The 26,193-nt window shown below is 38.6% G+C and overlaps 1 protein-coding gene across 1 annotated transcript; it reads left to right on the plus strand.

The window, feature by feature from the left end:
• Nucleotides 1–3,864: 3,864 nt before the first annotated feature.
• Nucleotides 3,865–21,109, plus strand: LOC137195381 (moesin). The gene is made up of 13 exons (XM_067607694.1): nucleotides 3,865–4,179; nucleotides 13,114–13,197; nucleotides 13,457–13,552; nucleotides 13,695–13,969; nucleotides 14,112–14,195; nucleotides 14,603–14,749; nucleotides 14,882–14,978; nucleotides 15,068–15,231; nucleotides 15,689–15,819; nucleotides 15,926–16,086; nucleotides 16,224–16,316; nucleotides 17,533–17,757; nucleotides 18,365–21,109. Exons 1-13 carry the CDS (start codon nucleotides 4,168–4,170, stop codon nucleotides 18,527–18,529), a joined length of 1,734 nt encoding a protein of 577 aa, XP_067463795.1. The 5' UTR covers nucleotides 3,865–4,167; the 3' UTR covers nucleotides 18,530–21,109.
• The last annotated feature ends 5,084 nt before the right edge of the window (nucleotides 21,110–26,193 follow it).

Below are 26,193 nucleotides of genomic sequence, written 5' to 3' on the forward strand. Positions count from 1 at the left end.
ACACTATCTCAATGAAGGTTAAATGTTGACATTAAATTCTTAAGTGCTTCTGCAATTTTCAGTAAGAGACAAAATTCAAGTCAGATTCCTGAAAATCTGATTCCTCAGTAGTAACATCATCTATATAAATGTGTAGTGACTTTGAGATAACACTGAATTCCTGAATAACTGCAGGGCTGTAAATTTGATTAATATGGTTCAATCTGAGTGGATGTAGTTCTGTACATCTGCTGTATGCTGCATCAAAACTCTTTTTAATTTTTAATATTTAACCCCAAACTTTTCTATAAAACACCACAGAGGCAACAAGTAACCCTCTACAAAAAATGTGATGTGTATTTTGATTTAAAAGTCATTAAAACTTTACAGTCCCTAAACTCACAAATACTTTCTTCTACTTTGTTCTTCTTTGACACCACTTACAGTACTGTGTATCATAAATAAAAGGCACAATGAAGAGACTGTGGTTCATTCAAGGTCTAGCTGATAGATTCTGACACAATTTTAATCCCCGCACACCCTGATTCAGAGAAAATTACACACCATCTTGCCTTTGATTTGGCTCCAGTAAGCGTCATGTTCAGGGAGTTCAGATTGCAGGAGGTCATCCCGCCATGGGAGTATAGGGATGAGTCAACATGCAAAGGCACTAACGTCTCCGTTCTGTGCTCGCTCCTCGTTGGCCAGTGTCCAGGGACTCTTTCAGGTAGTCTAGTTTTTTTCCCCAAGTCAGTCAGCTTTCAGAGCTTAAAACTTGAATGCTGTCATAATTTCTACTAGTGTACATTCAGCAATAACTTGTTTTTGCGTGTATTCTAATAGAAAATTGTCAAGTGAATACTTATATAAAACTAATATCTTTGTTAGGAGGCCATACTCGGAGATAAAGGTCTGATCAGAACTTGAATTCATTAAATGAATTATAGAGGGGTTAACTATAACTACCATGTTTTAAATAGGCATATCCTGCGGGTTTTTTTATTTACAACACTGTCTAAGTGAGATGCAGAATTTAAAACAAGGCTAATAACCTGTACTAGCAGGCCACATACAGCTTCTACACTGTCATTTTCTGTACTGTAATATCTGCAAAGTTACACAAGAGCAACAGAAATATCTTGGGAGGAATATGACTGCTGTAAATTAGGGAAAAGAGTGATGGGGCTGAGGGGGGCCAATTGTAGTTTATTCAGTTCATATAAAAACTAAATATAAACACAGCACACAAAGCTACTGTCAACTCAACCAAAGAGGGGAAGCAGAGATTAAGACATCATAAGCTAGAGGCAACTGTGGAGAGAAATGTTTGCCTCTCAGCTCTAATGACCAGAAATGATTTGAGCTGCAAAGAGAAAACGACAGGAAACTAAATGTGTTGACCGCACATTCTCAGTCTGGTGTGAGTGAGCAGGAAGTGCCATTCAGAGCAGAGACGGATGCTAACACTGAAGTTTCAGAGCATCAAGAATGCACTTTTGTGCGTGAAGTAGTACAAAGAAATGTTTTGGTGCACTGAGCAGTGATGAGTCATCCTGCTCTGTCTGGTGAACACTAAAAGTCCACATGCCCGAGGTTGTGTCTTTCCAGCCAAAACTCTGATGCAGCGAGGTAAATTCCAGTAAGAACAAAGTTATCCTGAGAGGTCAGGGTCAACCTCTGAAGAAGCTTATCCGTCCTGATGCCAGTGGACTTTCCAGAATATTTACTCCTCTGCATGGCATGAGTGGGCACATATTCCATTGCCGTCCTGGCAGTGGTGGAAAGTAACTAAGTACATTTACCCAAGTACTGTACTTAAGTACAGTACTTGGGGTACTTGTACTTTACTTGAGTATTTCTATTTGATGCTACTTTATACTACATACTTACATTTCATGGGGGAATATTGTACTTTCTACTCCACTACATTTATTTGACAGCTTGAGTTACTTTTCAGATGAAGAATTGACACAATGGATAATATAATAAGCTTTTAAAATACAACACATTGTTAAAGATGAAACCAGTGGTTTCCAACCTTTTTGGCTTTTGACGTCTTACATAAAGCAGTGTGTAATCGGGGTCACATTTCAGATGTCTATGAGTTGTTAACAACTCCATGATTTTTCCCTCTAAACTTCTCACATGGTTTCATTTCAATAAATGTTCAAATTATTCAATATTTCACCAAAAATCTCAAATATTAAAGAAAAAGTCGAAAAACTGAAAACAGGTTTGTGTATCAGAACTTTGTTTTTTCTTCTTCTTCTCCTCTCCCATTAATCATCTGACGACGCCTCAGATTTATCTAATGACCCTTTGGAGGGGCCCGACCCCTATGTTGGGAACCACTGGACTAAACTAGCTTAAGTAGTTCAAACTAGCTCCACCTCCAGTAGCTACAACAGTAACATGCTGCTTACACACTGATGCTACGGATGCACGCTACATTTTACTGCTAATACTTTACTGCTACTACTGCTAAGACTTTTACTTGTAATGGAGTATTTTTTTACATTGCTGTATTGGTACTTTTACTTAAGTAAAGGATCTGAATACTTCTTCCACCACTGCGCCCCAGTCACCACATCTTAGCCTAGCTGGAAGTTTGTGGAGCAGTGCTTAAATGTTTTCCATTATCCCACTATTACAGCACCAATGTTAATATGTGTGGTAACAATAACTGTGCCCCCTGCATTTATGTTATACATAGAGTTATACCAAGTGATGTAACATCTTGTGAAAAGGATTTTACTGTGATGTAACTAAATTATTATTTCTGCTTCAACATTGGTCATACAAGCTGAAAACTAGTTAGCAGTTTCAGGCTCCTGCTGTTTATGTGTGAATGTGTTGCAGCTTGTCTGTGCTCAAGATGTAATAATTTTCAGGTTTTACCCTGTGATATTTCATTTTGTTTGCAATTTGCGCACAGATGACTTGGCATCTTTGGAGCTTTGTCAGCTGTCTCTTTCTGCTTGATAAACTCACATGTTTAAGCGCTGATTGACACGCCTCTTTCATAGCTGACAAGTGCTGCTTTCGTTTAAAAAACCTGACTTTACGGAAGTGAAATTGTGATCAGGTTACCCCAGAGTTAATGACTTTTTTCCATGCATTATTGTGTCTTATCTCCTGTTATTACTTAAACGTAACATGCTGAAGCAACTGTCATATATGGTTCAAACCTGTGTTTTGTTTTGGTTTTTTTGTTGTTTTTTTTATAGGGGAACAGGTTCAGTATCTTTGCAGGATCTCTGCACTGTCTCTGCACCATCTTCTTCTTCCTCAGGGTTAAACAACAGGAATGCACAGTTCATTGCACTCACTTCCTTTATGTCTGTAACAGAGAGAACACAGAGATCAAAGTCAGATGCACTGAAACTAATGTACTGAAAAACTATATGAAGCCAACCAGAGTGGATCTTAGTGGTATACAGTATGTGCAGAAAGAAACACAGTGACAACTTAGATTTTCATGATGCATGGATGATGAACACTGGTCCACTGGGTCCCACATACAATGCCAGGGTGTGTGCAATAGGCCATCATAAGCACATGGCCGCCCCGTCTAAACAAGACACAATAAGTTCAAGCTGAAATGAATGCCAATTGACTTAATACAAACACTTTCTACTACTTCATTCTGTGAGGTATGTAGCAGGCTTTTTATAACCATGGGCCCATGTTAGGCGTGTCTTAATGGTTTTTAAATGATAGTCTGATGATGAATTTTTCTGATCCATGAGTTAGAGCAATTATTTTGAGCATGAGACTACGGCGCTGTGTTTATTGTGTCTGTGAGGGTGAAGCGCTGCTGAGGGTTGAGAAAGGCGAACTGCAGCCATGATGATGCAGCTGCTGCAGGCGGAGTCTGCTACCCTGAACCCTCATTTTCAGTCTGGCTGGCTGCTGTCCTGTCATCGGCCTGGGTGTGGTTTTGCAGTCAGGGGTACCGTTAGCAGGAAATCAAGCTTTCAGTCCATTTCACTTTAAGGCGAAACAAAGAAAAATATACTCCCACGAGCGTCAGGCTGGAAACAACTCCTCGTGCTGAAGCTAAAAGTCACGTTTGATCGGCGCCGTTTGTTCTGATGGGAAAAAGTTTTCCTCTGGTTTCGCTAACCGCTCGTCTGTTTTACTAACTCTGTTTTATAAAAGCTGAACCGGACGTAAAAGAAAGGAAAGATGCCGAAGACGGTAAGACTGAACACTGCTTTCATATTCTCATTAAAAAAATCTCTCTTTTTGTCTCTCTCTCCAATAATAGTCCTGTAACGTTAATATCCTCATTATGACTCACAGTTTGACGCTGAAACTTCATAGTGACTGTTATTTCATCACATACTATCTCTTTGACATCTAAATTACGGTATTTAAAAGTCATTTATATGATTTAAAACTCAGCCGAGGATTACCGATACTTTCCGTTATGTGTGTGCGCGTGCGCGCTCCCGCCTCTCTGTTCATTAAAATTAGCGCCTTAAATCAGATCTTTCATTTAGGCCTTCAGGCTCGCTATGGTGCGGTGTGACGTTATTGTAAAGCTCTCCACACCACTGAAGAGCCAGATATCACATTTTTAGGAGAGGTTTTTTATCGGGGGGAAGCCGCAGTGTGGCCTGCTGTAGCACAGCGAGCTAGTCCTCCCAAGGCCTCCCTCCCTCTTAGTCAGGTCCAACAAGGAGGGATCTGAACTGTCATTCAGCCCAGCTGTGCTCTCAGACTGCCTAAAGCTGGAGCAAATGGAGGCTAAACTTAAAACGTGGAGGTGGCATAAGAGGGAGCTTTTAATGCTATTATGCCATATTGCCACAGATAAGACTGTTCTGTGATTTCAGATGAAGGAGCTCAGTAGATTTGGGCTGGTGCTGGTGTAGCTCTGAACAAAGAAGAGAAGGAGGGCCGCACACACACACACTTCACTCTTTCTTTTATTCAAACAGAAATGTGATGAGTCAAAGCCCAGCGCTTAAACATCCTTCAGTGGCTTTCACAAAAGTGAAAGTGGTTTCTAACATCACTTCTGTTTGCCCCCCCCCCCCCCCCCGATGAAAGAGTGAGAGGAAATGTTGGGCTTTGACTCGGTATAATGTCTATTGAATTAAGATAATAAAAAAACTAAAAATCTGTTGGTTTTGAGCTTACGATACCCACATGGACACTCTGACAATAAAGGAAACATTACAAAAAACTCACTCGTGACCCATGAGATGAAGGTGATACTACACAAGGCCATTTACATGTCATAGTGCAGTGTAATTCATTAAATCAAATTGTTTTTTTCTATGGAGCAACTCCAGATTGTGTGTCTGATCCACCATGGCTACCTGCTTTCAGTTCACAATGTACTCCATGTTATAAACACTATATTAACAACATTTGGCAGCAGCATAATAGCAGATACATAAAATGCACCTCTGACTTTCCATATCATGAAAACTGAATTCAGGCACTTCCACAGTACAAAGAGAAATACAAATGGTACCATGACTTGTAGCTGCTCTCTTCCTGCAGTAGTGTTTTCGCTAGTACCCGTACTTCCTCAATATTTTTTCCAGCTGTCAGCCGGAAAAAAAACATAGCATCCTGGCATTTAGAGTATATTCTTAAAGAGACCTCACTGCCCTCGTTTCTTTCTGAAAAATATGCCTCTAATCATATCATTCTGAAATAAACTTTTAAATAACTGTTTATGTAAATGTTGAGTAGTAAACTATTGCTATTGGGGCAGTTAATAACAAAGGGGTATTCATTAGTTATTAGCTATAAATGGACATATTCATTCATATCATGTTGCTTGAAATTTTATGTACTGCAAGGAGGAATCTGAATCTGTGCCTTCCTAGAACAGTGCAGTGTTTAAATGTAGTGTTTTGTGCATCATTATGAATAGTACAGAGCGTGGTGATGGTATACCTCTGTGTAATAAGAGGTTTAAGTTACCAGTTTAGCAATTTAAGTGCTAACTCTAAGTCGTTTTCTGTAATGAAGCCATTTTCCATAATGCAGTCATGATTAATACAATATGCCATCATACATACACAGTGGAGTTTTATTTACATTTCAACACTGCAAGTGTTTACTATGCTCTTGATATATATTTTTAGCTTGTCACTTAGAGCCAAATCTTTGCAGAGTGCAGCAGGGACACAGTTAGCCTCAACAACACCAGAAGTTGTTGAAGCTTATGTGTAAAGCAGCTACTGCAGTGACAGCTGGGGACCTCAAAAGAAGCTGTTAGGCAATCATAATCAGTTCACAAATGACGGGCTGCTACAGGAAAAGTGCAGCTGTGTTGTAGAGGCCTTTGCCTGTGCATGATAAAGCAGCAACATTAGAAAAGAGGAAACTGGTAGTGGACAGAATAGATGATGAAAAGGAAGCAGTACAGGGCAATGCATGATGACAAGGAAGGATTGTGGGATATGTAGAACAATAAGGTTTATATTCATCGATTAGCAACCTATGATCTGCTGCCAGAGCTAAAAATATAAACTAGGGAGCAGCTTTGTGCAGCTGCATTAAGCTATATCTTGTCAGAATACAAAGTTATCCCTTCCCAGTATCATCGCACCTGGTGGATTGTGGTATCAACGACGAAATGGTTAAAACACAGACCTGTTATTGCAACACAAATTGTATGAAAGGGGGAAGTTAGATACACTGATTCAGCAGAACCTCCAAAGCTCGCTCCCAGTGAAAGTTGTGCTCCCGATTCATAGCCACATCCACAACAAGCTGGCTCAGGCAGAACAAGTTCAGGCTTAAAAAAAAAAAAAAAGTTTTTCCATTAACTGTTTTGGTGACCTAGTTTTTCAAACATACTTTATTTATTTAATGTTTTGGTAAACTGTAACAACCTTGATGCTCACGAAAACAATAATTATTAAGAAACTCTGCCTTTGCTGTGCTCCTTTTGGCAGTGCCTCAGTTTCCCAAGGAAGTCATATTGTGACTCAAGGTTTCTGCACTTACATCAGTTCCTTTCTGGTAATTTCCTCGCCTGCAGCCTTATATGGACTTTCACATCACGGTCTAGCTGTTCTCCACCCTGCTTCCCCCAGCGTGGTCCTCAGATGCCATGCACCACTTTAGATTGCATTACAGCAGTGCAACAAGTTCAGGATTCACTTTTAGTCTGTGTTTGTCAGACTTTGAAGAGTTATTTGACATCTTAACAGAGCTGTATTCGTTTTTCAAATGGTTCAGATGTTGCTGTGATGCTTAGTTGCGACTTATTAACTGCTTTAATCATAAGCATCCCCAGTGCACATATGGTCATTTTTAAAAAGCCTTTTTTTTCTCACAGACTAAACAAAGACAGAAATTATATCCTGTTTGGTTTTATTGCTAAAATCTGACTGTTTCAGTCAATCATGTTGTAACAAAAAGATTATTTTCCAGTTCACTGATCTACTGTTTAGGCCTTAACAACAGCTACAGTTTCATCTTCTGTATCTACATTAAAATTTGTTAATAAGTTACTGTGTTGTTGCTTTGTTAGTACAGCAAGCAATTTTACCCAAATGATAACTGTTGAATAATGTTACTGATATCTACTTTTCATCCGTAAATACAAAAGCAGCCTATTGTTCAAAACTTGAGCATAACTCACCAATTTTAGCCCACTGTGTAGAAATCATGACAGATGTAGTGTTCTTGTTAGAAGGACCAAACTTTCAACAAGTGTGGCTATGGAGAAATGGCAAATGGAAAGACCCAGAGGTATGCAAGCAGGGGATTAAATGAGTCTGTAGTGCACATAGCAGAGCAGATTAACAGTTTGTAGAGGTAGAGTTGGTGGACAAACTGCAATCAAAAACTTTGGGTGTAACACACAGATAGTTTAATGTTTTCTGTTTGGATTTTGTGAGAAAATCAAATTTCTGAAAGTAAGTACTCTGGTCATCTTTTTTATATACCTACTCTGTCGATTTTTATAGCCGCTGTTGGAATGGATCTTAACTATTCTCAGTTGAAATCATCTAATGTTGTGTGGGGTATAGTTTACCATTATAGTTATTACATTCATAACACTTAGATGAATGAATTGATTATTTGGCACTCCTTTAAATGAAAGTGTCTAGTAAAACCAGCAACATTCAAACTGTGTACATAAAAGATAAGCATGAGCAAAGCACAACAGTGAGCTTTCTTGTTGTGTTTATGTGGTAAACATTGTGTCCTGCTCTTGATCTGCTGATGATTCAGCATCATTCCTCTGCTACTGATTTTTATGGCAACCGTGCTCCTGTTAACAAGTATGAGTGAGGAGCAACAAGAACAAATCAAGACTTAACATGCTTTCACTGAAAGTTTGATGAAGTAAATACCCTACATGGGCTTGGATGTACCTTCACATATTATCAGAACTGCAGGAGGTTTGGTAATTTGTGGGGATTGAACTACAGTGCTCTGGAAACATGGAATTATGTATATGAAAAGTTATATTAGACATATCAAATATGTAGTTAGATAAATATTAGCACCTCCATGTTGCTGTAGAATCATTTTGTTCATTCTACATTTTTATATATATATAGCTGTAACAATCTTAACACATGATTTCAACTTAAAAGCAGACTTGGCAGACAAAGCCAGTGGGGTAAAAATAGTCTTTTCTTGCAGCGTGACGGCAGGCAAACAATTACAAAAGGAACGCAGTAGGTCATCAGACTAAAGGTTGGCAGGCTGAACAGGAACGCTGAGGCAACTTAAGTAAATCTGGCAAGGTATTGACCTTTCTCAAAGCACACATTTTATCCAACTACCACAGATTGAGGCTAAAGCCAATGTGGAAATACTTTAAAGTGCAAAGCCACTGACAGCCGTTAGATGCTGGCTCCAGTTGACTCCCATTCAAAAAGCCTCAAGTCTATCATTTTTTCAATGAGTCAAATGGAAAAGATGGCGCTAACCATGAACTGCATCTCTTGGCTTCAGACCGGCTCCAACACAGAACCAATGGGTGATTTCACACCTCATCTTTATATACAGTCTATGATTTTGACATTTCAAAACAGGAAATGCACAGGTGGCAATTGATAACAATGTTGAATGGCTGAACTCCATTTAGATTTTACAGATTCATGGCCCTGGTATAGTTTGATGGTTCACCAGTACAGTATGAGTTCACATCACACTTGAATTGACTGTTATCAGTTCTATCTGTGCTTTTCCTGCAATGACAAGTCAAAATGTCTATATGAGCATCTAACTGACATGGTATGAATATCATAACTAGTGGGGCAGTGCGGGACAGATGTTCAAGCCGGTGACACGTCAGATGAGGCAGAAACATACTGAGGACCAAAATGACAGGTCTGAAATAAAACAGTCAAAAGAAGATGATAAAAAAAAAAAAACATTCAACAGATTCTGGTGTAAATGAAGAAGAGAAGAGAGGAGAAAGCACCTGACACCACAGCAATGGCTGCTTTAGCTAAGAATAATAAAGAGACTTTCTCTGTATGCTTGTTTTGATCAATTCCATAAACACTGGTCATGGGAAACAGCTCCAAAAGACCCCTCTTCCGTGTTTGTGTGTGTGTGTGTGTGTGTGTGTAGTTTCCCCTACTTAGAAATAAACCTCATCCTCTTCTCCATCCTCCTGCTTCCTGTCACCCAGTTTGTTAGCTTTAGCTATAGGCTTTCATTGGATGGCAGAAGTTTGTGCCCAGTGTTTAACTTATTTCAACTTTGACACAAGGTGACCTCAAAGAGGAAACCCAAATGACTGAAATAAGAGACTGAATTGTATTTTGCAGCATATAGATATTTTCCTTGGGGCTCACTGCAAACCCAGTTCTCTATTAAAGAGCAGTATTTGTATATTGGCTTCAGAGGATATAAACATGCTTGTTGTCTTGCTCACAAGTCTTTTCACATGATTTCTCTTGTATTATTGGCTTCAAGCAATAATATAACAAGGCTGTTGTGCTTTGCCCCACACAGGATAGGTCATCACCATCACATTTTTCCACATTTTCACACTTCATTTTCAGCTTGGCATTGCCTAAACTGTCAACTGTACGCTGTAGTGTATGTTGTGAGGAGTGTTGAGGTCATTTTAATGTAACTGTTTATTCTTTCTTGGCTTTTTTACGCCACAGTTTGTCTTTCAGATAGGCTGTGAGTGAATCCATTATTAAGAAGTTGTTGACCTTAGTTGCTGATCTTGTGTGACTGTTATGGATGGCATTAACTCAGAAGTATGTCTCAGATTTATCAGCCATTATTATATGTATAGTGACTTTGGTTATGTTTGTCACACTTAAGATGGTATCTAAAAGAATGATTGGTTGTGAGATGTGCTGATGAGAAGAGCTAACCACTCATACAAAGTATATTGTCACACTGGGAATTTCTAAGAACCAGGCATGGTCATGTAAAATTAACCAGGGTATTAACACAATGATGGGATCCTTCTGATTACAAATCCTGTTCCTCTGTCACACTAAAGATACATATAGTCATACATATACATAAGGATGTGGTCCACATTTTTGTTCCTCCCTGTTCCACTTACTAGCATCTTCCTTGTCGTCTTGGCTTTGGTTGGAAGGATTGTGATTGTGAACAGCACACTGAGATAACACTGGTGTGGAAATGGAAGGGCGGTGAGTCTTGAGTGTTGGGATGTCAAGTGTTCCCAGTATAATATTTTTAGTGAACTTTTTAATATAACCAGGAAGTACATGAAGAATGCATGCTAGACTGTGTCTCCATCACTGGGCGTACTCTGGGCTTTTCTGTTATTTAAATCTCGCCTTTTCTGGAAGTTTCACTTCCTCTTCCTTGGCAAAATTACCTGTGGTGTTTCCCAGGTTTTACTTTTGGGTTAACTTCTCCATTTTTGCATAAGCTTTTTATTGGCCATATAGTTTTTTTTGTTTGTATTTTTAAGCTTGTTCACTTCCCACAACTGTTAGGTAATGCTTTAATTTTCTCTCTCGATGATATTACTTCAGCAATCAGTCAGCTTGTATAAAAACAGTCATTAGTTATTATTAAGTCTTACTTTATTGGGCCAATTTCTAAATTATTTGGATTTTTAGCCATTTGTACAATTATCTTGATGTGACGTTAACTAGATGTGAAAGAGAGAGAGAGAGACTCAGTATATTCACATTAAAGTGAACAGCTGTTAGCTGTTAGCTCATTGGAAATCCTTAATATTACTTTTAGTGACACGGGACTTACTCAACATATCTGTTGTATGGAATAAGTAGTTGTAATAGGACACAGAACAATAAGCAAGGATTAAGCAAATGGAGACATACGTCTCATTCAGTAAGTGTGTAGCTTGTCAAAAAGCAAAATATCAAATACAACTCTGTCAGAAAGAGTCTGTAGATATGCCTCTAAATATATGATCGTTAAAAGAATGAAGAATTTATTCTCCACTTTAGTTTTGGTGTGAGAAAAACTGTTAAGAGTAGAGCATGGAAACATGACATGTGCTACTGAGCGGGGTGTTTTTGAGTGTGTGCTAATAATAGTGAGTTAAGTGTTTTTGAATTCTGGCCATGAGAGACACACCCTAACCAGGCAGAAAATGTATGAGCGTAGTTCCTTTTTCATGCAAGATTAGCCATTCTGACTCAGGAAATGAAACTGCTTAAACCCCAGCAGGGTGGTCATGAACTGCACAAATGAAAAAATCTTCATCAGAGTTCATAACTGTCAGTTTGAAGAGCGATATGTCTAGACGTCTCCAGGCATCTGTGTTGGAGTTCAGTGTAGGCCCAGATTGTAGGTTTCACTCCAGGCCTGACTGCTGGTGATGACAGGAAGTGACACAGGGGCAAGTGTCCTGAGCAGTAAATGGGGTCCTGCTGACATGACTGGGAAAGAACGCAACTCTAATCAGCCACACAACTGGGAAATAATGCATACCATTGTTGTTCAGGGCAGGCGTGGGCCTCAGCATGCACAGTTATTTCCCAATAGACATACATGCTGCTGTTTTTGTCGTTTCGAAGAGGACAGAGAAAATGAAAAATGCCTACATGGTCAGTTTACTAAACACAGAATCAATTTATTCTCTGGGCGACCTCTTTGAGGGGGACTAGGTTAAATACATGTATTCAACTCTTGACATATAATTTGGCCTAACACAAACATTCTTAGACACTTAAATAAGAAGTGCCTCACTGGCTAAATAACAAGCTGTTTTACCTGAAGAGGAAACAAACCTACGTTACACAGCCTACTCTTATTCATTTCATGCTACAGAAAGCTGACAGGTTGGTTGATACATGACAGGATGTAGGCGACTCTCATGAGAGCTCAGTGTTTAGCAGCAGCGCCTCACAAGGCCCAGCCACCAGAGGATGTGGTTACTTCCTGTAGATAAGTTCTATACTGAGACAGAGCCAGATTGGCATGTTTGTTGTACACAGTATGGGGCCAAGAAAGATGATCTTTCATGAGTTATATCAAGATATAATTTTGTTACTGTCAACCCATCACCCCATTCATCCCTGTGTCCCTGGGTCAGCAAGGGTTTTTTAACTGGGGGGGGGGGCATCGAAGGAAGAAATTTTCTAATTTTACATGTGAAAAAATATAGTTTTTTCATCTTAAAGGGGTACATTGATTTCAAAAAATCATTGTCTGTTTACGGGTCTTGGTGCTAGGCTAAAGTTGGTGCTAAAGTTGTATGAAACTTTTTTTGGTTCAAGAGGTGCGCAATTCTGATATTTTACCACAAGTGATTCTGGGGTGTAGAGTTAGAAAGAAGTGAGGTTACCAGACCTCTGCAGCCCATTCCTCATCTCTGCTCGAGGCTCGCAGCTCAGGGCTACATGAGCAGCTTCTAGCATAACACACCTCAATCTCCAACTTGAGTTGCACTATGGGTAATGTAGGCGCGGCTCTTGACAAGGAAGAAGAATGCATGGCATAAAAAAAGATGATATCTCTGGTTCTGCTGTTTCGATTTTGATTCTTTTTATTTTCAACTTTCCATCTTGAATCACTTGAGTCATTTGAAAAAGGGCAAATTCTGAAAAGTTCACATTATTCATAGATTGATCAGTGATCTGCTTCTTTGAGACACAAGAGTCAGAAATCTCCTTGATCATGCCAAGAATTATAATCCCTCTTCCAATGTCCTCTCTTCCACAGATTAGTGTAAGAGTCACCACAATGGATGCTGAACTGGAGTTTGCCATTCAGCCTAATACAACAGGAAAGCAACTCTTTGACCAGGTATGAGATACTAATAATTTCCATTTTCCATCTGTTCTTTCATCATCTGTCATCAGACTGTCACAAGTTCTGTTTTTTGTTTGTTTTTGCATGTGATGTATTTTTGGGAGTATTTTTAACCCCTACGTTACTGTCAAATATTAGCCTTCAAAATATTTGTATTTGTATGTGTATTTGTTTGATGTAGCATGAAAAATATTCTTTCCCCAAGACACCTGTTGCCTGTGAAGGCACATTAATTACACTCGTTTGTTTAAAGGTTGTTAAGACCATTGGACTGCGGGAGGTTTGGTACTTTGGACTCCAGTACCAGGATACAAAGGGTTTCTCTACATGGCTCAAGCTCAACAAGAAGGTGAGCTCTTCAATATTTTGCCTCACAACAAAAGAATTATCCAGTACACACTTCTACCTTCCTTGGTCAAGACTGAACTATTCTGTGGAATTATTTACAGACATATACCTCTAACCTCGATTCATGTCACATTTTATTTTAGGTGACGGCCCAGGATGTGAGGAAGGAAAGCCCGCTGCTGTTTAAGTTCCGTGCCAAATTCTTCCCCGAGGATGTGTCAGAGGAGTTAATCCAGGATGCCACGCAGCGGCTGTTCTTCCTGCAGGTGAAGGAGGGAATCTTAAATGACGACATCTACTGCCCTCCAGAGACCGCAGTCCTCCTGGCCTCCTATGCAGTGCAAGCCAAGTATGCTGACTACAACAAGGAAGTCCACGCACCAGGCTACCTGTCCAGTGAACCACTGCTCCCTCAGAGGTAACGCTGTCATTATCAACACTGCAGGTTTCTGATATCAGTTAATGTCAGATAGAGGTCCCCTATCAGCCAGTGTTGTTGTGCAGTATGAGACATTTTTCCCTGCATGACTTCTGACACTCGGATGTCTCATGTTCTTCAGAGTTCTGGACCAGCACAAACTCAGCAAGGACCAGTGGGAGGAGAGGATTCAAGTGTGGCACGAAGAGCACAAGGGCATGATGAGGTAACCGCTGAAACACATACGCTCACAAGTGGTATTTCAAGGGGATCCCTCACACTCATTTCTCAGTCTTCTTCTCAGTGTTGCTGCTGGTCTTAAGACATTTTAGCAAACACTGGGTCACAATCTAACTCCACTACCTTGAAAATGTGTAGCTTGAACTTTCCTGCTTATTGTCTTGTTCTTCCCAAGGTTTGTTTTCCACCTTGTTGCTGTACATTTAACACATCCCTGGGACATGCCACCTTGAGCTCAGCTTTGTCTGATTAGTTGTGTGGTGTGACCAGGGTCAGGCAGAGTGTAGACTACTGCTTCATACTCTCATAACTCATACAACTCTTAACAGCCAATGCTTTTGTGCTCCTTTATCTCTTTAGCACTAACTAAAGACGGATCTTCTTTGTCCACAGAGAGGAATCCATGATGGAGTATCTGAAGATTGCTCAAGATCTCGAGATGTATGGAGTCAACTACTTCAGCATCAAAAATAAGAAAGGAACAGAACTTTGGTTGGGTGTGGATGCTTTGGGACTCAACATTTATGAACAGAATGATAAGTGAGTGATTACACAACAATGCATTCGTTGTCATTATGCAATGCTTTGCATAATTGGAATTTATTGTCTGTACTTATTTCTATGCACAATGTCATGCAGCTGAATCTGAGTTTGTGTTTTCGTCTTCAACAGAATGACGCCCAAAATTGGATTTCCTTGGAGTGAAATCAGGAACATTTCCTTCAATGACAAGAAGTTTGTCATTAAACCAATTGACAAGAAAGCACCTGTATGTTAACTCTTAAAAATATAAACCTACTGATGAGTCACCTGTCTGTGTATAACTTATATTAAAAGTCTTTAATGTTGTTGTTGTAGGACTTTGTATTCTATGCTCCGAGACTGCGCATCAACAAGCGCATTCTGGCACTATGCATGGGCAACCATGAGCTGTATATGCGCCGCCGCAAACCTGACACCATTGAAGTGCAGCAGATGAAGGCTCAGGCTCGGGAGGAGAAGAATCACAAGAAGATGGAGAGGTAAGAGTCATAACACCCTCATCAGAGGAAACATATAATTTTGATCGTCCTACGCTGTGACCTCTGATGTTTGAAAGAACGTTCTACGTTGCTCAAAAAGAGCATTTAAAAAAAAGAGCAAATTCAGGGTATAGCCAACTAAATGTGCCAAAAACATGTAATAACCACAATTTGTGAGCACAGCGTGTTACTGTATATTGCAGCAGAGTGACTTGTTTTGAAAAAATAACCTCATCATTGCAACAAGAGGGTCAGTTTTGTTTGTTGTGACAGCAGTTGTAGAAATGTGTGACACAAGCATGTGTTACTAGTAGATTTTTATGCACCATGTGTATAATACTGTTCTACTTTTGAAAGTTATAGAACAGAGTGTTCTTGATTGTTGTTATGATTGACTTTTATATAACAAAGATTACCTAATATCTCGTACATTGTGTACTGTCTGTATTTCCTTTAGGGCTCTGCTGGAGAATGAAAAGAGGAAAAGAGAAGTTGCAGAAAAGGAAAAGGAAAAGATTGAAAAGGAAAAGGAGGAATTGATGGAGCGATTAAAGCAGATTGAGGAGCAGACAAAGAAAGCCCAACAAGGTGGGTGACCTGTCAGAACACAAAGAACAGCTTGTTGTACTGTAATGAATGGCGACAATGTTTTTTAATGCTTACATTACATTGTGCTCGTGCTCTGTCTATGCAGAGTTGGAGGAGCAAACGCAGCGGGCTCTGGAGCTGGAGCAGGAGAGGAAGCGATCTCAGGATGAGGCTGAACGTCTGGAGACTGAGCTGAAAGAGGCTGAGGATGCCAGGGTGACACTGCTGCAACAGTCAGAGAACCAGATGAAGAACCAAGAGCACCTGGTCAGTTAGCAGAAACTATTTGTCTAATAATAGGTGTTGAAACTAAAAAAAATGTAGGGATGTCATGGCTGAAAAAATGTGTGTTCTGATGCTTCAAATATCATTTTGACAATAAAAAGAGAATGTTGTCCTTTTAGGCCACAGAGTTGGCTGATCTGACTTCGAAGATTTCCCTCCTGGAAGATGCCAAGAAGAAGAAGGAAGATGAGGCAGTGCAGTGGCAACAGAAGGTAAAGTCTAAGTAACATTTTTATCGTAACCAAATGTCATCTTCCTTCGATTGCAGTGACAGTCATAGTTGCTGGAAATTAAAGTACAAGAGAGCATACTGTATAATACAAGATTCAAAAGTAGATCACTATGAGAACACTGTTTACTGTGGAAAAGACCACAACATGAATAGGTCCACATAGAAGGTTCACAATGACACTCAAAAACAACCAGAAAACAGCTACATTTCTTCTTCCTCCTCGTCTTTCAGGTGGCAAACAATACAATTATGCATTACAGGCATCACGGCTGTGCCTCTGGTTAAATCTCTATTCTGTATCTTCCCTTTCTTCATAATCACTAAACAAAAACTCATTCAACAACATAAATGTGAGTTAATGTCACCGGTGTTGCCTGATCAGCTATAGTAGCATTCAAAATGAGCTGAATGTGGCCTTTGTCTACATCTGACATGAGGCAGAATATGAGGCCGTCATCAAACATCATTTCAGTCTGATCACACGGCCCCTCCCTCGGGACAGAATGACGACAGACATTCCTGGGATTGTGTTGTTGTGTGTTTTTTGGGGGAGGGGTTAAAGCTCCCAGTTCGCCTCTTGTCTTTTTTAGTAAAAAACCATGTGTGCCAGCCCGGCCCCTTTGGGCAGCGTGACTCATGCTGTTTGTGGTGACGGCTGTCTTTGTTTTAAGGAAATCCTGTTTGACTTTTTTTGCCCCATTATAATATTCTGGCTCATAAAAGGCTGCTGTGCTGTAGTTAGTGGTGGTTTCCTTGTTGGCAAATGGTCAGAGTACATTCCAATCTTAGTCGTAATTGGCTCTTTTTCTCATATTCGTTCATAGCACTAGCACTGCGATATATACTGTATTTATATAAAAGTATCCAAGAAATAAAGAAGTAGTAGAAAAAAAGTAGAAAGTAGAGAAAACAAGGCAGAGGAAACATGGATAAAGCAGAGAGGAGGAGAAAATGCATCACTTTAGGCTAATCAATAATGAGCAGTGGTCATTTTTTCATTAATGTCATTATTTAAGTACACACTCATGGAGAAACACTACTTTTAATAAAAACCTACTCTTGTCAGTTTGCTTGGCCATCAAAATGGTCATACATGTACATTTCTATCCATTGAATCTCTCTCTACTCATCGTTACAAGGATGTGGTCATAAATGTAGCGCAAAATCACTTCATCAGCATTCCCGTGTTCCCTCAGGCCACCATGGTGCAGGAGGACCTGGAGAAGACCAAAGAAGAGCTTAAAAACAAAGTCATGGCAGCTCATGTTCAGGAGCCCGCGGAGAATGAGCATGACGAGAACGACGAGAGCAGCGCCGAAGCCAGCGCCGAGTTCACGGCCGCCGCCACATACAAGGACCGCAGCGAAGAGGAGCGCATGACCGAGGCTGAGAAGAACGAACGTTTGCAGAAACATCTACTCGTAAGTCTGCGTTCATATCTTCAGTAGATTCAGTAGATCAATCAATAAATTTTTGGAGTTATAGATCAGAAGGGTAATTGTAGAATTTCAATCTTACATAACGTATTTTTTAAGTGTCTTTTAAGGTTTTTTTTAATTAGAATGTTTAATGTGTTTAAATTAATAAATAGAAAACACACAATGGCCAAGTGGGTCTGATTACTGCTTCCCTGTTTTCAAATGAGAGTCGGTGTGTCAGTTATCCAGCTTCAGTGTGCAAGTAGGTAACATGATTGCACCAAAAATTAGAGACACTTACTCTTCTCGTGAAGTAGATTGATGAGGTTAATCCAGGCCAAACTCACCATCTCTCACTGATTTCCTTTTTTAAATCCATTCCAAAGTCAAAGGAGGAGAGGAAGATAAAGAGAAACAGATGATACAGACAGATGATAGAGAAGGATTTTCAAAATTTAGGCCAAGTAAGATGGAAAAAACAGATGCAAATCACTAAAAAAAATTGTTTATCATCATGTTTTGCACATTCAGGGATAAGAGTGAGTGCCATATGCTCATTGTAACATAGTGGTGAGATATGTATTAATACTGTGATGACTGTGTTTTCCAGGCTTTAAGCTCAGAGTTGGCCAACGCTCGGGATGAGACCAAGAAGACAGTGAATGACATCATCCACGCAGAGAACATGAAAGCAGGACGAGACAAGTACAAGACCCTCAGACAGATCCGGTCAGGAAACACCAAACAGCGCATCGATGAGTTCGAATGTATGTGATGTCTGCGTTCACTGTTGCAAAAGCCCACAGCGTTGGGCCCTTCTGCCTGGACTGCAGTCCTGCCTCACTCAAGCTGTTTTCTCTGTACCCAAATAAATCAGATCCACAACATGAAAATGGCTGCACAAGCACAGCACAGTGTACAAATATGGATCTGGAAAAACCCATTTGTTATCATTCCTAACTCCGAATTTAGAAAAGTCACTGGTTGAAAAGGGACATACTGTATTTTATTAGTACATTCCTCACAAGGAGTTTATGTAGCATATTAGTAACGGGCTCACGCCACATTTCATGACACATTGAGTAAGCATTTTTAAGTTCTTTTTATATTTCTGTCACATTTTTGTATCATGATTTCCAAATAAAAGGCTCAGAGACCAATCCAAATTTCAGTTTGAAAACTGTACCTGTAGACGTATTTTTGCTGTACACAAGCAGCAAGCTGGAGTTTTCAGACTATAATGTTTCTCCCATGATGCATTGCCAGTAGTTTGAAAATGCACTGTAATCTACATAAGGAAATGCGTGTATTATGACTCCTAGGTTTTTGTGTGGTGCATCAATAGAACAGTATTTTTTGCAATTTTACAATTTACATTTTATTTGACTGTATTCAGAATCTACCAACGGTTACAAATCAAACAGTATTTACACCCACTCACAAAGCAATATTAAAGATCAATTCCATTTAGATCTCTTTGTCTGTTTTTGTTTTTGCTTTTCTGAACACCTTTTAGTCAGCTTACAACTACAGGGATTGTTCAGAGAAATACATTTTTTTAAAATCTGCAGAATAACTGCACACCAAACTGATGACATAATATGGCACAATAGTCCTAGAAACCTAAGATGTACATCCAACGTGTTCGTAGGAGGAAACAGGTGTGCTTCGACTGCAGTGAAATCCAGTTGCGTACTCTTCATTTCAATATTTGAAATAATCTGCGAATATAAAATTTAAATATACTAACCACAAAGTTGCATTTTTTGTTATGATGGTTTCTGTAAAGCATTTCAATCACTAGCTAAAGGTTTTAAAGTCTCCATACACTGAAAAAGTTTAAATTTTACCTGCAGAGTAACAACACGGTGTATACAGCTATACAACACCGCTGTGGCAACATCCAGGTTGTCTGTTTCTACACAGAAACTTTCATTCATCACTTTCTCTGAAATTTAGTGTAAATTAATTTCATCAATTCAATTTCACAGTCAAATTAAAAAAGGGAAAGGACATTTGAAGTTGATTTAATTGCACCTTTATGAGGTTTAATCCCTCTGATTTAATTCTGCTCATCAGAGAGGATGCTGGATGATAAAATGTTTTTGCATTGATATAACCAGTTCCTAACAATCCCGTTTAGCATAAGGAATCACAGTGTAATTTGTCACCATGTTTCATTCATGTTGGCTTTCGTTGGTGAGCAAATGCCAATAAATTCATCTGTAAATCTTAAAATCGCAGTTTAACCATAAACGCTCGGTAAGAAAAGCAACAACATAGTTTGACTCAACCTGCACTGGAAAACTACAGTTTGCAAAATTAGTCAAAACAGACTCGCTGTCCGAGATGGGCAGTATCTTAGATGCATGCATTTTTGATATAATGTATGTATTTAATTACATTTGTGTATTTTGTAATTTGGATTTTTCAGATGTGATAAAATGATGTAAGGTGTAAAATAAAAAGACACCGTTTAGGATATTTTTGTATTATAAAACTCTAGAAGTTGTTGTCAAAGATAACAGTTGTTGTTCAGAACAAGCAGCATTTTGAAGACAGTATTAGTTTTTACCTAATTGAACAGCTCACCGCTGTGATAATGAGCTGACGGAACAAGCAACACCCTAATGCATGTGATTGGACCTATAAAAGCCAGGCGTTGCAGGAATTCCTTTCATTGTCTTTCATCGCCTGCCCTGAGCGATATATATCATAAACACCTTGAACTATACAAAAACATTTGCATAAAAAAATGAACATAATGTACTTCCTCATGCCATTGTTCTAGATTTCATTTTGGCATGAAGACATGAAAAGGGTTTTGCTTGTTCATAGATATTTAGAAATTAGTGTTTGAAAGATTTATTTACACTATTTTGCAAGTTGAATGTACTTTAGTGATAAATATTTCTTTTTTATTTTATTTTGATGTCTCTTATTGAGTGAACATTTGTCATTTGTACCAAGATGCATTTTGATATACAGTATTTTTGCCCATTGCTGCATATACTTCTTGTATCTGCCATGAAATAGAAAAATGCAGTTGTTGCTACTTTGGAAGCCTTCCCCTGCCTTTGACAATAACTTTTATAATGCTGTACCATATGTACTACCTGAAGCACCGTGTATCGACAGCCTTCTTTTAAGAATCAAGTGTAATTTCAACTCAAGTCATCATGTGTGAAAGAGAAATTTATTAAAAGATTTTGCGCTGCGTTTTGTCTTGAATCAAAAAGGACATAATCATAATGAATCTTTTAAAATGACAGAGAGTGCCTTGCCCAGGTTGTTCATCAGATCTTTCTGCTTCAAGTCTTCCTTTCACCAGTGAATAAAAGTCTGATTAAACTGCTTTTTCTTTTCCTGACTGTTTCTACATTTTACTACTATTATTTCTGCTACTGTTGCTACTATTTCTGACCAACATATGAAACCAGTATAATTTATGTGTTTACATTAACTCTGTATTACAATAATTATACTCTACATCCAGTTTTGGCCTTATGGGTAAAAAAGATGCTGTCATACTTGTAGCTGCAGTCTTGCAATGGGCCACATGGTGGCATCTTACCCTCAGTCTGCAATGAGGAGGAAATGCCAACAACTCCAAAATGCTTCAGTTTATTCACATAAATGAACGTTTGGCCAGTGACACTTGGCTTTTCTGGAGTATAAAAGCAACATTAAGTCATGTTACTTTGTAGTGAACAAATCTGTAATTTATATGTTTAATCTACGATTCAAAGAAATGTAACTTGGAGGTTGCTTTTATCTCCAGATTACCAAAGCAAGTTATCAGATATGTACTAGAATTTTTTAAAACAAACATAATTTAATTCACTAGATGAGAAAACATGACTATTCAGGACATCCAAATGCATTCAGACCCTCACTCGGATATTATTCAGCAAAATATTTTTGAAATGGTAAACAGTATTCACTGAAATATCTTCCAGAGTGGATTTTTATTTCCCTCTTGGAAACAAAAAGCATTGAATGTCACATATTTGTCACCTGCCTTTCCTAAATAATAACACATTTCCACAGCGACAAGCTCCTGCCACCTGAGTGCAACAACATTTAACATCATTTTGATATTTTATCATTAGTATGTTAAATGAAAAAGAACTACCACCTGAAGATTTTACTTTCTGCAGTTTGTAAATAGTATTTCCCTTTTCTTATTAATTCAGTCATTAATGGAAGTTTTCACCAAATATTTCACGAAATATGTTAACATAGTTCTAAGACTTTCCAGCTATTTTTGCAATAGGAAATTCAGTTATTCAGTTAATTCTTGTTGAAAATCAACCAATCTCTTTCTCAACACCAATGGGAGGTGTTTTCATCTCTAACTTCCCCTATTCTTGTGGTATTAGTGGCCTGAAAAAGGGTGTTGAAATGGTTCACACTCTGAACTGCCACTTAGAGATAAACTGCCACGAGTCTTACTGTACGAACAAAAGTCAGACTAAATGCTTTAGTGTTTCAGATGGAATGACTCAGAATTACTGTAAATAGCTCTTCTCCTCGCTTCTTGTTTTATTCCTCTTCAGGTTGTCAAATGGAAACTCATAATTACACCACATTGCCCTCATTGCCCTTTTTCTTGTAATACCGTATTCTCAGGTTGCTAATTATCTTGTTCCAAACATTCTCAAAGTGGGGTTTTGTCTAATTAATTCCTTATTGATTCACTAAACTGGTGACTCACAAAAGGCATAAAAACTGTGTACAGTCTGGGAGGAGTTTTCAAACGAACAAAAATTGCTGAAGCCATTTTGTTTGCACATTTCAAGTTTCAAGAATAATATTCAAGTCAAAATAATTTCAACATGACTATCAAGTGGGCCATTGCATTATGGTGTGTTGGGGCAATCTGGGGACTCTGCACCTTCTAATCATGGACAATCTGTAACAGTGTTTAAGTTTCCACTGCCCTCTGCACATTTAAATTATGTGACCAACATTTCCTTGTACCTAAAAAACAAAATAATTTGCTGGCCAGTGCCAGTGCTTTTCAAACAAATCATATGTATGTTAAAGGAATAGTTTGACATTGGCTTCTTTGTCAGGTTAGATGAGTCGGCAGTTAGCTTAGCTCAGCTTAGTTTAGCTTAGCATAAAGACCTACCAGCACCCCTGAAGCTTATTTAGCTGGTTGTATTTCTTAGACTTAGGTGCAGTGGTGGAAGAAGTATTCAGATCATTTACTTCAGTAAAAGAACCAATACAGCAATGTAAAAATACTCCATTACAAGTAAAAGTCCTGCATGAAAGGCCATAAGTATTAGTGCTTGATTTAGTTAAAGTATTGCAGTAAAAGTAGTGGTTTGCTCCCACAAAGTTCCGACACACAAATCTGTTGTCAGTTTTTGGACTTTTTCTCTAATCTTTGATTTTTGGTGAAATATTGGATCATTTGAACATTTATTGAAATGAAAACATGTGAGAAGTTTAGAGGGAAAAGTCACTATTTGGTGGAGCTGTTAACAACTCATAGACATCTGAAACGTGATGCTGACTACACACTGCTTTTTTCAAGATGTGAAAAGCCAAAAAGGCCCAACCACCACTGCACCCCCACTACACCTCAGCTCTACCAAAATCACTATTTGGTGGAGCTGTTAACACGTCATAGATTTCCCAAATGTGACCCTGACTACACACTGCTTTTTGTAAGATGTGAAAAGCCAAAAAAGCCCCCCCACCCCCACCCAAGCAAGGTAGAAAAAAAAAAGTTACTATGAACAGGAACTGAGAAAATCTTAACTCTCATGAATTTGCAATGACGAAACAATAGAGGTAGGATAAAAATGTAAAAATTCAGAGTAGCAAATTAAAATAATTGACAAAAATTGAAGTGTGAAAAAGATAATAAAATACTAAAAAAAAAAAAGAGGTGATGTATTAAAGTGAGTAAAACCCTAAAAGTAAGGTAGGGTATTAAAAGGAAAACAAAGATAAAAGATAAAAGAGATGTGTTGAAGTAAGTAAAACCAGAAATAAAAAGTAGTGTATAGAAAGGAAAACAATCGAGAAAATAAAAATAGAATAAAAGATATACCAAGTAGTAAAACATGCTGAAACATATAGATAAAAGATAGATAAAGAAATTAAAAAAAAAAAAAAAAGAAAAAAAAAGGAAAATTCGATTAAAAGCCAAGCTAAAAAGGTAGGTCTTGAGTTTGCTTTTAAAAATATCAACACTCTCTGCTGCCCTCGGGTCTTCAGGAAGGCTGTTCCAGAGACATTGTCCATAGTAATAAAAGGATGCCTCACCGCGGGTTTTTGTTCTGACTTTTGGTATAATCAAAAGTCCACTACCAGAAGACAGAGGGTTCTAGAGGGTTCACATTGGACAAAAGCATAGATAGGTAGGACCAAGACCATTATGAACTTTGTAAACCAATAGAAGGATCTTGAAATCAATTCTGAAGCAGACAGGTAGCAAATGCAGAGACTTTAAAATTGGTGTAATGTGTGCTCTCTTTCTGGTTTTCATCAACACACGTGCAGCCTGAGTTCTGAAGCAATTGTAGTTGTGATATATTCTTCTTAGGTAGACCAGAAAGCAGAGCATTACAATAGTCAATCCTGCATTTAATAAAAGCGTGCAGTAGTGTATTGGCTTGAGAGAGGAACAGTTGCACTCTGGCAATGTTTTCAAATGATAAAATGCATTCTTGTTTCCAATGTGGGGGTTCAAAACTGAGATCTGAGTCAAAGCCTACACCTCTTGACAGGGGTTTGGTGTCAGTGCTTGCAGTTTCACATTGAGTTTCTCTCTCCGAGCTTCAGTACCAATCACCAAGACTTCAGTTTTGTCATGGTTGAGGGCAACGAGGGCAACGATTGGCACTCAGTCATCAGGAGTCATGGCAATGTAAAGCTGTGTGTCTTTAGAAATTCGGTAAGAAAAGATTTAAACCAGTTAAAAACAGAACCAGAGAGGCCAGTCAAACTGTGAAGTCTGTCGAAAAGAATTGGGTGATCTATTGTATCAAACGCTGCACTTAAGTCAAGTAATACTAATATGGAGGGTTTTTTCATACCCATATTTGACCAGAGGTCATTTATAATCTTAACTAGTGCTGTCTAGGTACTATGATTGATCCAAAAACTAGATTGATATTTTTCAAAAATATTGTGAGAGTTCATAAAGTCATTTAACTGGTAAAAAACAAGCTTCTCTAAAATTTTACTTAAAAATGGATACTGATGTGTAGTTATTAAGTATGGAGGCATCCAAATTGCTTCTCTTCAGAAGAGGTTTAACTATGGCAGTCCTAAGCGCAGTAGGGAAGACCCATCTGAAGAGAATAATTTACAATGTTAAGCAAAAAACATACAATGTCTCAGTTAAAAACATACAATCAATATTATTATCTAAAATCAAGTCATTAATAAGAAATGTCTTGTTTAAAAGAGATCCGACATTTAAAAGTGCCGTATTCCGGGTCACTGGCAGTTTTCTTGAGGGGCAGATTAACAGATGGTGGTTTATGTGAGCATATGGATCTGAGATTAGTAAATTCATGCCATGAGTTCATTTGATGTTATGTTCTTTAGTGTCATGTCTGTTAGTGTTAGTGTTTTCTAGCAATTATTGAATTGCTAGAATAGTCAACGGGTCCAAGTCTGGTAGAGAAAGTATTACTGTTAGATGTGGAACTAAAGCAATAGTGACAATGACCTGGGGGACATCAATCTCTGGCGGACTAGTTAGGTAGACAGTTGCGGTCAGCAGATGTGCAACATAAATGTAGTGGAGTAGAAAGTACAATATTTCCCTCTGAAATGTAGTGGAGTGGAGATATAAAGTCGCATCAAATGGAAATACTTAAGTAAAGTAAAGGTCCCTCAAATTTGTACTTAAGTACAGTACTTGAGTAAATGTACTCAGTTACTTTCCACAACTGGACAGGTGCAGCGACTTCCTAGAGTCCTGTCATCACCTTAATAATCACTGAAAGTTAACACTCAACAAAATATCAGACATTCTCCTCATGTTCACTAACAAGGCCATTTGTGTAGTATGCACAAAATAGTTTATCGTGAATGACCACAGACTGTATGTGAATGACAGAGGGGATTGAGGGGGGTTGAATGAAGGTCGGGTACAGTGGGATGATTGAGGGTCGAGGGGTGGGATGAAAAGCGATCGAGTGTGAGGGGATGAACAGGGGTCGAATGGGGTTCAGACATGCCTATACAGGTGGTCACAGGTGATTGAATTAGACTCAGACATGGTCTTGTTCCTGAATCTTGTTTAAAATAGCTTCCCAAAGACGGATATATCCTTTTAAAATGTCACTTCAAAAATTGCAACAGCGTAATTCATACTGTCCACCCTCCAGTAATATATCCACCTCACTTAACAAATATAGATTTACTGGAACACTTGTATGTTTACTGCATTAGTGACATATAATA

This window comes from Thunnus thynnus, chromosome 13 (genome assembly GCF_963924715.1).
Source record: "Thunnus thynnus chromosome 13, fThuThy2.1, whole genome shotgun sequence".
In the NCBI taxonomy this organism is placed as follows: domain Eukaryota; kingdom Metazoa; phylum Chordata; class Actinopteri; order Scombriformes; family Scombridae; genus Thunnus; species Thunnus thynnus.

Excerpts from the sequence above, each read along its gene's own strand:
- LOC137195381 (XM_067607694.1), top strand. Across the intron at positions 14,196-14,602 it reads GAGCACAAGGGCATGATGAG|AGAGGAATCCATGATGGAGT; the intron begins GTAACCGCTGAA and ends CTTTGTCCACAG. Across the intron at positions 16,317-17,532 it reads CAGTGCAGTGGCAACAGAAG|GCCACCATGGTGCAGGAGGA; the intron begins GTAAAGTCTAAG and ends GTGTTCCCTCAG.